Source organism: Pogonomyrmex barbatus, unplaced genomic scaffold (assembly GCF_055798465.1).
Source record: "Pogonomyrmex barbatus isolate J1 unplaced genomic scaffold, ASM5579846v1 scaffold2, whole genome shotgun sequence".
Classification (NCBI taxonomy): domain Eukaryota; kingdom Metazoa; phylum Arthropoda; class Insecta; order Hymenoptera; family Formicidae; genus Pogonomyrmex; species Pogonomyrmex barbatus.
The window spans coordinates 974,952-990,053 of record NW_028297116.1 but is presented as its reverse complement, the minus strand read 5'-3'; the positions used below and the strand labels follow the sequence as shown (position 1 = coordinate 990,053).

General features: G+C 25.0%; 2 protein-coding genes across 3 annotated transcripts; one reads left to right on the top strand and one right to left on the bottom strand.

The window, feature by feature from the left end:
- Positions 1-133: 133 nt before the first annotated feature.
- Positions 134-3,039, bottom strand: LOC105430465 (uncharacterized). The gene is made up of 7 exons (XM_011644044.3): positions 2,704-3,039; positions 2,133-2,309; positions 1,646-2,027; positions 1,383-1,576; positions 947-1,285; positions 741-869; positions 134-652 (listed from the first exon to the last, which is right to left on the bottom strand). Exons 1-7 carry the CDS (start codon positions 2,896-2,898, stop codon positions 578-580), a joined length of 1,491 nt encoding a protein of 496 aa, XP_011642346.2. The 5' UTR covers positions 2,899-3,039; the 3' UTR covers positions 134-577.
- Positions 3,040-4,376: 1,337 nt separating this feature from the next.
- Positions 4,377-15,029, top strand: LOC105430562 (uncharacterized). 2 transcript variants are annotated; one of them, XM_011644181.2, is made up of 14 exons: positions 4,377-4,552; positions 5,228-5,295; positions 5,409-5,547; positions 5,860-6,037; positions 6,144-6,251; positions 6,318-6,734; positions 7,507-10,587; positions 11,148-11,262; positions 11,956-12,160; positions 12,271-12,451; positions 12,620-12,805; positions 12,899-13,051; positions 13,146-13,238; positions 14,129-15,029. In XM_011644181.2, exons 1-14 carry the CDS (start codon positions 4,508-4,510, stop codon positions 14,335-14,337), a joined length of 5,178 nt encoding a protein of 1,725 aa, XP_011642483.2. In that variant the 5' UTR covers positions 4,377-4,507; the 3' UTR covers positions 14,338-15,029. The 2 variants fall into 2 exon arrangements, with proteins under 2 accessions (XP_011642483.2, XP_088933648.1); XM_089077522.1 differs by having other exon boundaries at positions 4,378-4,552; positions 6,318-6,719.
- Positions 15,030-15,102: the final 73 nt, after the last annotated feature.

Genomic DNA, 15,102 nt, shown 5'->3' with positions numbered 1-15,102 from the left:
ATATTATATAATGATTTATATATAGTGTATTCTCATTTCTATAAATTTTTATAAGTCTATAATTTTTTTAATACGTAAAATTATCTTGTGTGCAAAATGTCATTAGAAAAATCTATTTCAAAAAAGAAATTAAAAATGTAAAAAATATATAAATCTTTATTTTTAATTTATAATATGTTATTATAATATGATACAATATTAATATCTTATAACTAAAGTATATACAATATATATTATATATTATATGCAATATTGTATATTAATATGTAATATTACATATTATATATTTATATTTTATACACCATATACATATCATACATTTTTATTATATATGGAAATGTTATAATGATATAAATAATTTTAAATATAATATATTGAACAAAATTTTTTATATCATTTCTTTCATTTTTTAGAAAATTAATTTCAGAATCTAATAGACAGTGTAGAGTATACGAGCATTTATATAAATATTTGTTTTTTTAAATACAATGCATCTAAAATATTATATTTAACAATTGTACAGTTGTCAACTAGATTTAATTTATGTTAAACAATCAGTTGCTCGTTATCTTTAATGCTAACTCTCAGCTTCTGAATAATTGGAATTATTTTCGATACTTATCGTACATGGAATATATTCCTGTCCAGATTCCTGCAGAAAATAAAGATGAATTATAGCAACATAAGAATTAATCAATTTATTTAAAATTTGCAAAATTATAAGAAATTATTTTATTTACCGAATTTACTATAATTTGTCTGCCTTCTTCCAAATTTAGTTCATCCATTTCCTCTGTTGTTAAGATTATCACAGAATCCTCAGGTATACTATTTTCATCTATGTAAGTTATAGGCATTTCTGATGTAACCTGTACATACCATGAATCTATTAATAATGAACAAATCATAATAAAAAGATTATATAATTTGCAATTAAATATGTTACCTCACAGTAACTAAAATTGGAGTTTTCTTGCATTTTCATTTGAGCATCATTCAATATTGGTGTATCAATTAATCGTTGTTGTTTTTTCACATTTGATGATTTTTCTATCTTTTTTCCATCTTGTTGGAGTCTTCGCCATATTGTAGTTTTTGGAATATGATATGTCATAGATGCTGCAGCTTGTGACATTTTGCCACCTTTACAAGCAGCTACAGCTTCTTCTAATCGTGATTTCTTTAATTCCTCATTCTCAGTTTTGCGTTTTTTCCAAAATGATAATGGCAATTTACCTTGATCCACTAGTCGTGCCTTTTCTCTAAACAATGTGGTCTTTGGTATCTAAGCGTTATTGATATATTATATTCAGTTAACAGTTGTTACTAATACAATAGATTTTAATATGAAAATAATGAATATAACTTAGAATAAAATTTACTTTAAATTCCAAAGCAACTTTTGTCAAATTTTCTCCTCTTTCCAAAGCTTTAACAGCAGCTTCTCTTGTGTCTAAAGCATACGATCTCTTCATTTCAGGACGTAAAATTTGATAGCCTTCCTTTTGTATACGTCTCCATAGCACAGTTTTAGGAATTCTAAATACTTCCGATGCATGTTGTAAGCTTGAACCATCTATGATAAGTAGCACGTAAGTCAAAATATAATTATTAAAAATACAATTAAAATGTAAAAAACACTAACTGATTACAGCAGTTATTGCTGCATTCATGCATTCTGCAGGATATCCATTTCTTGATGCATTTAAATGTATTCCCAATGCTTTTGCCCGCATATATAACGTCGAGCGTGGTATATTGTGCTTAGTAGCAGCTTCTATCAAAGTTTGTCCTAATTTCAAGTCGTTAATTGCAGATGCCAACATGTCATCATTGTAATCTCTTTTTACAGTCTCACGGCGACGTTTTTTCTTTTTATTTGAAATACAATTTTCAGTAGTGCTTGGTTCATGAGATTCATTTTCCAAAGGTTCAACATTGTTTTCAATTTCCCCTGCTTCTGTCATAGTTTCTTCTGTAGAATCTTTTCTACTTCTAATACTTTCATCTTCTTCAAGCCCATCTATCTGTTGAAAATATATGTATCAATCATAAATGTATAAGTGCTAAATAATCGCTAAATAGATACATAGAAAATCCTCTATAGCATATTAAACAGTAATATGACTAACATCAATAAGACCACTTATTTTTAATGAATGTGCAGCTTCAAGTAAGCTACTAATGTTTTCCATAGGAACGCGGATTTCACCATGATATATGAATTCAATAATTGATTTTATATCCTGAGGAGATATATCACTCAGAATAATTGTTGGATAATCTTCTGTCACTTGACTAAGTACTTCCTACAAATTATATATTAAATATAAATTATATATTATAATAATGATTGTATCTATATCTTGATACTATATTAGTATTATTTAGTATACTCAAGTTATAATTGTAAAATTTTAGTTATAGTAACAAATTATGCAATACAGATTGAATAAGATAACAGTATAACTAAATTAAACAAGCTTCTTAGAGGACATTGCTTTTAAAAGATACAGTTGTTATTGCTTGCTATTGCTAGTATTATTATTACTAAGCAGGTATAATATTGTGTTTTCAATCACCTAACTCTAAGATTTCTTAAATTTATTTTATAGTTATACAAAATATTAAGTAATTAAATCTTATGTAATGATTTTACAGATAATTTTATATGTAGCAAATTTCTCGAAAGAAATAATTTACTTGAAACAAAATACTACAAGCGCACAATACAATGCGATGCGCGTGAATACGTTGACCAGCTGCGGATAGAATGACATCCACCATACAATCCTCCTTTAAGAGCTGCCTCACGACGTCAGACAGATGATTCTGATAATTATTCCATTTAAAGCGATAAGTTTGATTGATTTTACAATGTGCAGCGTCGGTTGTCATGTTGTTTTGGTCTTATTTCCTTTTCACTTTTTCAAGCGAATACTCGAGACGATTAAAATTCGGAACAGGACCGTATTACTAGCACTGAAATACAATACAGAGAGAATGCAAGGGAGAGTGAAGCGGATTCCCCGGAAGTCCGCCATTCTCAGGTAATCTCTTGATAACGAGCGGGATATTTAATTTCATTAGAGTATAGATCTCGGTTATATGTCTGTAAACGTTGTTTTTAAATTATCTATTCATTTTGCTTCTTCAGAATCTATTTCAATATTTAAAAAATATTATAGAAAATGATTTTCTACATATATATTTTATTTGCATCCGTTGAATCCTTAAAATATTAAAACTTCTACATATAAAAACAAATATATAGACGATCATTCTGGGACCATGACATTAGTATATATATTAGAAATATTTATGTGTAATTACGAAATGAATCATAGAATTTATTTAATTTTCCTGTCCCTTTCCTTTATATTGATGGAATTATTAAATAATATTTTTTGAATACAATATTTCAAAATCAAAAATAAATATAAACAAATTTTAATATGTTAATTATATAATACAAGAATACAAATACAATATTAAGAAAATTTCATACATTTTTGTTCTATAATAAACATATGAAATCTGTTAATGTATAACTTATAAATTTGTGTAATATTAAAAAAGTATAAATAAATATTATACATACAATAACACATTACAAAATAAATACAAGTTTTCTGATAAATACAAATTAAGTAATAAATCTCTGCATTTGTGGTTGATGTATTCATAATTTCATTCGTTTTACCTAAATGAAAAAATACTTAGTAAATTTAAGTAATATTAGTAATGCTCTATGACAAATTTACTAATAGTTGAAATTATTATAATACTATTATAATAATAAGTATTATACTATTAAAATCATACTCAAATTAATATGTAAGATTTTTGTGAGAGTCTTAAATAAAAGAACAAATAAGAAAAATAAGAGCTCTAATTACAAAATAATATATAATTCATAAGGCAAAATAATTATAAGAAGTATGTATTAAAAAAAAAATCAAACTTATTTTACAGTTTTATATGACACAGGCATAAAATATTAATATATGTTATTTACATTAATTTATATTATTGATATTACAATATAAAATTATTTATTAATCTATTATCTTTTTATTTACCTAATTCTAATATGTTAAATGATATTTATATTTTTGTTTAATTTGGAGGTTAATTGTGCATCTTGAAACGAAATGAAAATTACAAAAGTGAGAAAATTCATTTATCAGAATATCTGCGATTTCACATACGTTTAATACATTATCTAATACATTTTCTCACTTTTATAATTTCCATTTTATTTCAATATATACAATCAACCTCCTGTACTACTATGGCGTACTACTATTGTGCTCCTATATTCTATCTATATATTCTTATATCCATGATCGTTACACATGTGTCTCTCTTATCTTTCTTACATCTATGAAAATACTGTTTGAAAATTAACAGCGGGAAAATTGTCGGCAATTTTGGTGCATGGTGAGAGCAATGTGCCAGGATCGATTTTTCGAAAGAAGTATTGTTTGTGGGTTTTTAATACAAAATGGATAATAACGATATGAATTTGCATGATATCAAGGATACTATTGTAAGTATTAAGCGCGATATAGTTGAACTTCAATTACACGAGTTTTTTGTTCATAAATTAGGTTAGGTTAAGTTAGGTTATAATATTAAATCTTTTCTATACATGTAAGAAAAACATCTTTTTTGACATTTTGAAAGAAAATAAAATTATCTGTATTAGAGAACATATAAATATATGAATATGCTTTTTTTATACTTAAAAATTCTTTATATTTATAAATGTGTATACTTATGCGGTCTTTAAAGATTTTTAAGACAATTTAAAATCTATTAGAGTTACATCAACATGCCAATAACGAAATTGTTTTGCCTTGTATGTTTATCTTCTAGGAGGACATTACATATTTTTCATCTTTTTTTTTCTCTTTAACTAGATGTTTTAATTTAATTAGATGTTTATTTTATTTAGAATACAAGAAATAATTTATATAATATAATTAAGAAAAATTGATTTTGTGCTATATATTAAGAAAAAATCAATAGTTACATGATTATAGCTTAAGCGTTTTATTTTTTTTATATTTTGTTACTATAATCTTGTATAAAATATGATTATGGCCAAACACTTATATATATTGTACATTATGGATAAATATATTCAACATATTTTTTCTAATCTTTGTAACATTATTTTGTTATTTTAGAAACATAATTTAATTGATAAAATATTTTTCAGGAACCTGATAAAGACAAGAAAACAAAAGAATCACTTATATTATTGAAACAGAAAATGTGCAAGACAAAGTAAGCATTTTTTTAATGATTCTATATCTTTTATTCTATATTTTTTACATTAAGAGATTTATTAATATCCTGTAATATTATAAAAGATCTAATAGAATATTTATCTTTTTCAGCCATTTAATTCAAGAGTACGTTAAAAATGTAAAAGAAATTAACCATTTAAGATCAGATTTGGAAACTGCAAAGAAAGAGGCTAAACATATGATAACCAATTATCAATCCGCTATGGATAAGATAAGAGAATTAGAACTTGTAAATAATAATTTTTTTCTAAATTTATTATTTTAATTTAATTTTATTATAATATATAACAAGACTATATCAATAATTTGATGTTATCAATTTAAGAATTTAATATTGTAGGTTTCTGAAATGTTTATTAGTTTTAATGATATTAAATTATGTTACATGAAATATTATTCCAGCCAGAGTAGTAAGCCAGTGTAAGTCTGGCAATTTATATGATTAAAATTTAGTTTTTCTCTTAATCAAAAATGTTTATATTATCTATTTTTATATTTAAATATATTTTATATATTAACAAAAAAATTTTTTAATTTTCAGAAAATTGTAGAAGATAAACAGAGAGATAAAAAATTAAAGGATAAGATAAATGAATATGAGATAAATACAGCTGCAGATAAACAAAATATAGAACAATTAAAATGTAAAATAAAAGATTTAGAAGAGCAACAATCTATTAAAGATATGGAATATAATCTACAAAAGTCATCTTTTGAAGGTAACCAGTTAAATCAAATACTTTTGTATATTTCTCATTTGTTATTTAATAAAAATTAAAGATTAAATTGTTTATTTTTACATTTTAAAATAAGTTTTATTCACAGATCAAATTAAAGATTTGGAACATGAACTAAAAAAGTCAAAAATAATACAAAAGAAAAAATTCCACAAAAAAGTTCCTATAGATTTCGATACTGCTAAATCAAGTATAGGTAAGTAAAACTATGAAAACAATTTTGTATTATTATATGATACTTCATGCTAATTAATATTCATAGGTACAAAATCAACTTCAGATATTGGTATCAACGTATCATTCGATGATAATAAACCATTGATAGATACAAAATCAACTTCAGATATTGGTATCAATGTATCATTCGATGATAATAAACCATTGATAGATACAAAATCAACTTCAGATATTGGTATCAACGTATCATTCGATGATAGTGAACCAAGCATAAGATGTGAGATACAAGACAAAAATATCATGACTGAGGAATTTTATAACATAAAAGATGATCCGTATCCATTGTTTTGTGCAAAATGTGAAACTCATTTATCTCCAGCTGTAGCTCTTGAAAAAATATGCAAAACCATGAGCATATGTCCAGAATTAATTGATAATAATTTATTTCCTTTATCAAAAAAGAATGATTCGTCGTGTTTATTATCTAGTAAGTATCCAATAAGTAAGTATCCTATTTGACTATTATTTGCATTATTATGACTATAACATTAAAACAATATAATGCAAATATTGCAACTACACACATTGCAAAATTGAATCATTAAATTTTTACATGAAAATGATTAATCTTTGAATTTTTATAATTTTGTAAGAAAAAATCGTATAACAATCCTCTTAGAGTCATTTTAAAGAGCAGAACCTCTAATTCTTTATAGGTTGATTTTTCTCGAAAGTGTTTTTACATTAAGAAGCTAGATAGAAAGTTTGAAAAAGATTTTAATTTAAAAAATTTTGCGAGTTTAAATGGAGCCTGCAAAAACTCTTTGTTACTTAAATTTACATGTAACTGCAATTTTAAACTCTTTTAAAATAACCTAAAGATAAAAATAACTTAAAGATTGATCTGCGATTTGTTTTGTTATTTTTTTTCAATCTTTTTGAACATAACAAATAGTCACTAACATTAGCATAATTTAAGATAAATCAATATCACCATACCACAAGAGGTACACGTCAGATGCACGATATGTCCTTTCTATATTATATAATTTATATTTATCTTTTTATAATATTTCTTAAATATTTTAAGTACATCCAATTTTGACAAAGAATTGAAGATACTTTCTCTAGAACATCTATGCAATGTCTAATTTCATGTAGTCAATATAATGATTCAATAGTTAGTAATCTAAAATCTTAATTAGGACAGTTGCCCACCGTGGTGAAAATTGATGAATTAAGAAATATTAATATTTCATATATATCAATTGCAGACAATCAATCCAGTAATATCAGTTTAACTCCAGCATTTGCTGAAAATAGAAATAATACAAAGCAAGATTTCTGTTCTAACAATATATTAACTGAACATTCCTCGTCTATTAAAAAAATGGAAAGAAAACTACAGTCATTAGAAAGTAAAATAAAGAAGTTACGAAAATTAAAGGAAAAGAGAAGTAAAAAAAGAAATTCTTGTTGTCGTTGTATTGGAAATTATAATAATACCTCGATAAATTCAAATTTGATTTCTATAATCTGCAAAGGCATCGCAGAATATTATGATAATAAAGAAAAAACATGTTCTAAAAATCAAAATGTTGATTTGGAAAAATGTGATTACAGTCCCGAAAAGTTAAAATTAAAACAGAAACCATCGAATAAATGTAATGTACATGAGGAAACTTTGTGGAAAATTGACAATCTCAATGACAAACGTCAACAAAATACGTTTTCTGGAAATGCTACGGCAACAGATATTCTACAACCTGAATGCATATTGTCTAAAAATTGTTCATTCTCGAATATAAATATATTGGGTATATCTTCTAATGACACAGATGAATTTGATAAAAGAGACTTTGTTGATGAAGAAAGTACAATGCATTCTGCAGAAATGGCATCTGTTGAAGATGATTTAATAACATCACGTTTAAATACTGATGAAATATGTGTAAATGTAAATTGTGTAAATGATGATTTCTTAAGCAAAGATAATGTAAAAATTGTCAGTATAGATGATCAAACAGATACTGGAATATCTTTATCTAATGATGAAAATACCACTGATCATACTGATAACAAAATTGATAATGTTAATGTAGAAAAAAATAAAATGAAAAGAAAAAGCCAAAATAAAGATAAAATCGGCGATCGCTTATTTAAAAAAATACGAAACTTGAAAAGAAAAACACGAGTAAATTTATGCACAAATAAGCAAGAAAATATTGAATCATGTTCAAAAAATAATTCTGAATACAATGAATCAGCGAAAAGACAGCGATTTGAGAAGAAAGAGAAGAGTGACAATCATCTATTACAAAATATTAAAAATTTAAAGAGGAAATCAGAAACACAATCAGAGTCTACAAGTAAACAAGAGAATATTGAATCATGTTCTGTTAATTACGAACCGACGAAAAAATTACGAATTGCACATATTCCGAAAACATTGGTTCCTCAATTGCATATCAGCAATGAGGATATTTCCACACATCGTACAATAAAAACTATAGGTAGCGTAGAAACAATTCTACGAAAAAGTAATGGATATCAACGACTAGGTGCACGTATTCAGGAAGATAATTTGTTACTTAAAAGCATAAAGAGTCATACAATAAATAAAATATGTGATGAGAAAAATGCTGTCAAATCTATTACAACAAATAATATTGACAGACCTGCAAAAGAACAAAATGTAGACTGGACAAGTGTTAAAGATTGTCTTCAAAGTAACAATATTACTCTGTCTGCTACAGGTACTGAATGCATTTCTGAATTTGAAAAATCTAATAACATCTCGACTGAAAATACAACTAATAGAAATATATCAATGGATAAAGTAACTAGAAAAATTTTAAATGACAATGACAATAAATCGGATGTATTACACGATAAAAATAACAGTATTCTATATAATGCAGTGAATGGTTCACAACTTGAAGAATTAATTGCATTGAGAACCACTATCGAATCAGAATCCAATGCACTTAGTAAAGATCCAAATTACAAAAAATCTATTGAAACATCGAAAACGATTGAAACTAAAAATGATATAATCCCGATCAGTGAATTAAAATATACTCATGAGAAACTTAAAAACAAAAGTAAAGAAAAAATGTCAAAAAATGTGATTTCTAATAACGAATTAATATCAGATCTATCAACTGTGAAGGTAACACAACATGAAAGTTACAATGACGATATATCTGACAAAACTAATGAAATTTTACAATCACTGGCACCATTACAATCTTCGTTATCAGAATCACCATCATCATTACCATCATCATTGGTATCACCATTATTATTAACATTATCATCATCACTACCATCAGCATCACTAGTATCACCATCATCAGCATCATCACCACTACTACCACCACCACTATCACCACCACCACCACCACTACCACCACCATCATCACCACCATCATCACTATCATCAGTACCATTAGCAGCATCACCATCTCTATCACCAGTATCATTGTTGCCATTATCAATATCACCATCACCATTACCATTATCATCACCAACCTCACCATTACCACCACCACCATCACCACCACTAGTATCGCTATCATCACTACCATCACTACCAACATCACTATCACCATCATCACTACCATTATCATCATCTCTACCACCAATATCATCATTGCCACGATCAATATCACCATCACCATTATTATCATTAACCTCACCATCACCAGCATCACCATTATCACCACCAGTATCATCATCATTAATACCAATATCACCACCATCATCACTATCAATATCACCACCATCACGATTACCACAATTACTTCCATCACCATTATTTTCATCAATATCACTATCTCCATTGTCATCATCATCAAGTAATAGTATTGTTGAAGGCAATACAAATGATAATGTTACTAAAAAGTCTTTGAATAATTTGCAAAATTCAATAAACAAAAGAGAAGAAACATACATGTACACTAAAGCAACTGGAAAACAAATTATCAAAACTAGAAGATCTAAGATTACTCAAATTCTACATTCATCATCATCAGGATATAATAGTACTATTGAAGATTATACTATAAATGATAATAACATGAAAGGATTTCTTAATAAAATAGAAAACACTAGGAATCAACAAGAAGAAACATGTATTAGTAAGGAAGCAATTAAAGTACAAGCTATCGAGATGCAAAAAAATAATGCATACATGAGACAACAAGATGAGAAAATGAAATTTACTAGTAACTTACATTATATAAAAGAATCTCAGACACCAATGTCGCAGTTAATTAAATATATTAATCAGAAATGTAACAAAAAACACAAGCTGCCACATAAGAAGATACTATCAATTTCTAATATAACAGGTATTTAACAGAAATATATGAAAAATAGTAATCTTTAAAATTAAAACATAAAAATAAGTATTTTTTAAGAAATATTTTAAAAAGAAAATACATATTGAATATACAGATATTATCGATTATTCCTGAATCTTTATTTAAAAAATTTTTTTAAATTAAAGAAAAAGTGATCGCGCTTCGAAGTTAAATATTTTATCTGAAAATTTTCTTTTCGAATATAAAAAGTATATAAAAGATCAGATTTTGTAAAAAATTTTAAATTCATACTTTTAAGAAATGTATTAGACATTAGCAAAATAGTATAAATATAGTATAAAAGTTTAAACCAATTTATTTTTGAGATATTTTTTTAAAATGTATATATATATTTATAATAATAGTTTTCAATGTTCCAGGCTCTTATCGTAAACTTTTAATACTCAAATAATTGATAAACATAAAATTTTATAAAAATAAGTCAATATACCATATGTATTTTCTTAAATTTAAAAAATATGCTTGTTTTTTTAAATAAATATCTCCTTTAATTAAACAAGATTATTAATCTATTATATATATTTTAGATAAATTTGTAAAAATACAATTACAAAAACTTGTAAATAGTACTTGGGAAGATTCTATATTTGATGATGTAATACAAAAATTAGGAAATACATGCGGACCTCGTATCATAGCCAAGTTAGTATAAGATGTAATGAATTATAAAATATAAATATCAATTAATATATTTTAATATATTATATTTTAATTATATATTTTAATATATTATACACATATCAAACTTATTATTTAATTATATCAGATGTGATAGAAATATTTATTTTACAAAATAGACATAAATCTAAAATGAATCAATTAATATGAATGCCAGTATTTTACATACATGTTTTTTAAAAGGAAACAAAGAAAACTTTTATATACATATGAAAGAATAGAATTTAAACATTTTTTTTAGATTTTCTATTATTGTTATTTTAATATTTTTAAATTCTAATTATATAAAAAAATTATGCTTTAACAAATAATGTTTTGTAAAAATTGATTGTTAAATTTAATGATCTTTAAATTACTACTACGTTTCTGATATAACATAGTATTAAATATTTCTGTATTCAATATTATACTCAGTCATCTATTTTATAAAATAATATTTTGTTACTAAAATGATATTTTGCTTAATTTTGGAGATTTAAGTATCATATATAAAAAATATGATACATGTAATAAAAATTAATATAAAAATAATCACACAAAATAATCATATAGTAATATAAAAATTATCACATATACGTGGTAAAAAGTACATATAAAGTTAGAAATTTATGCACTAAATAATAAAAAAAGGTAATATATATTTTGTAACCATTTTAGATGTATAGTTAACTTTTTATTGGACAACGTAGATGATGATGAACCTTTAGATAGATCATTTACTCCTCCAGCACCAATGATGACAACCTTTGAACAGAAACTCATAGTGTTATTACTTGATTTGGAAGTATTAAAACCCACAGTCATTTATTTTATGCAAGCCGCCATCGAATATCATCTGTTCAGACTTAATAATACTGTAAAAGTTTGTATCTTATATTTTATATATTAGAATATATCAAATCAGATTGTTGATAATAGAATGATATTTTCATAAATTAATACTAACACTTTCATATATATTCATATATATAGACCCAAATCAATTCACTCACACGGATATATGTTATTCTGGCACGTATTCAGAAAGATAGAGAAAAAATACGCATGATGTGCTGCAATGCTCTTTATAGCATGGGTCTTAAGTCAATGAATGTTTTGTATACAGCATTAACGTGCTGGCCTGAAGTTCTCCCAAATGCCGAGACTAACAATGGTATTGTATATGCAAATTATATAATGCAGAGAAATTTGTTTATTTTCTCAACAAAAAAAAAATAAATTTTTACTTTCAGTTATTAAAATAACTTTGCACAAAGTTGCATTACTTATGATATAAGATATGATCTCATGTTTAGAAATATATACTTTCAAATTTTTACAGGCATATTGCCAAAATGCGTGGCCTTCCTTATTGGCACAAAGCATTTTGAATATGTTTCAAATGATGTAATATCATCAGCAAAAAAATTAAATACATTAAAATCACTGATATCAAGGTATCATAAATATAATTATACCGAGCAAACTATAAACGATATTATTAAGGAACTTATGACTATTCTTAAAGGTAAGCATTTTTTTTTACATTACATTTGAATTATATAAATTATTAAATTATATAAATTATATTAATTATATTAATTGCAATATATTTGTTTAGTTAAACGGATTGATGGCCTAGATACAGCCATTATACTTATTGCAAAGAGAAAAGGACCGGACTGGACATATAAAAATATTATTAAATCTGTCCTATTGCCAATGATTATTAAATATGAGCATCCTTGTATATATAGTGCATTTTCTTTACTTGGTATGTCTTTTTCTCATTTACTATATTATACATTTGTTATATTATATTTTTGACGGAGTATTAATAATACATGTGTGTTTGGTGTTATTTATAGGAAGACTTTTGCGCGCATTCCCATTGACAGATGAAAACAATATTGTGAAAGATATCAGTGAACAGCTTCGTGATCTCATCCAATCTGGCCAAGGTGATATACTCATTTTATATGGAAAGCTAATTTTTATTATACAATATATTACATGCATTTGCATTTACAAATAAGCGCTTCAAGTTATATACAATGAAATCAGAGGCATGTGCTGGATACATACATTGATTTTACTATTTTTTTAAAGATTTATATTTATATATATATATATATATATATAATTATAGTAATATATATTATACATTATTAGCATTCTATTATTATTTAATTTAGATCACATATGTGATTTAAATTCAAAAAATCAATTAAAAAGAGAATACAAAATTATTACAAAAATCCTTAAAGAAATGAATGAACAGTGTACACATCCAATATACACTTTCCCTGATTTATACACAACATGAAGAATTCATTTTTTAATTTTAATTTTATTTCATTTTCTCAGAAAATTATGGATGCGTTTAATAGAACAAAACGATTACTGAGCGGTCATTATCTTTACTATTAGATTCTTAAATTTAGATTAATTACATTGACAAATTGCTGAATCCTTGTGTTTCCTGAACGCAGTCTATTATATAGAATGTAATTTTATTAGATTAAAAGGAAATTTTTCTGGCCAAAATCGTGCAAAGATAAGAAAGCAACCTTTTATTTGTTCTAAATTTAATATTAAAGAAGTTTAAAGGAAATTCAAATATATAATTAATACAAAACGTATAACGTTATCAGTACAATTAAAAAAATAATTAACACAAAAATAGAAAAAATTATATTTTCGATTGAAAAATTCAGAACTCCTTAATATTGAAAGAGATTAACATATCCGCTGCACTCTTCATGAGGCCTGCCTCTGACATAGAAAATCGTACATCACTGCATTTCATATGAATTTTGAACACTCTCTAATCCTGTTTTTTTCTATACAGGTTCATACGATCAACAAGAAGGTATAATATCTGCATTGATCAGCCTTTCCAGACATACATTTGATATTATAGCGCCGTGTGTAATAAAATGGACGCCGAGCAAATCTTTAAGATCGACTACTGATATGCAACTACAAGCGTTTATAAATTCACGTAATTCAAAATTTTGGAAAGCTTACTTAAAGCAAGAACAATTGTTAATTAATTAAGAGCTTATCTAAAATAGAGCATGTGATTTTGATTAAATTATATAAGTAACATTTTCATCTTTTAATTATGTCATCTGCGAGCAACTCACAGTTTAAAGCTAATTAAGTGGGAGTACAATAAGAGATAAAATGTACAAAAGTCATAAATGTAACACTTAATATTTAAAATTTTTTAACATAGTTTATCTTATTTTGTTTTAGCAGCGTATGAGTTTATGACATCATATAATTCTGTGATTTATAATAATTCTTCGGTATAATGTATAATTAAATTTAGTTTTATTTCATTTCATTAGTAATGCTCATATTTATTTTTAAAATGAGAGTTAATTGTTTAGTTTTGTATCTATAGAGAAGTTTATTACAAAGTACTAAAAATGTTTTCCCAGTTTGAAGCAAATATTTGCTTTTATAAAGGAAAAATTAAATAGAGAAAAATGAAAACGTTATATAAACGTTATAAAATTACATCTTTTACATTGCTCATTTTTTCACAAATTACTCTGTAAAATACACTCATATATCTCGATTTCTATTTAAAAATTTGGAAAGTTTAAAAATAAGCCATATTTAGCCATATTTAAAGTGATCAAATTAAATAATAATTTAAATAGAACATGAATTTAGAATGTAATTAAAATCAATCCATCATGCAAAGAATTATAAATAATAAATTATTTTGTAGATATCAATACCTGTTTTATTTTATTCAAATTTAACACGTTTTATATTTAAATATAGTAAAAAATATAATGAAAAATAATA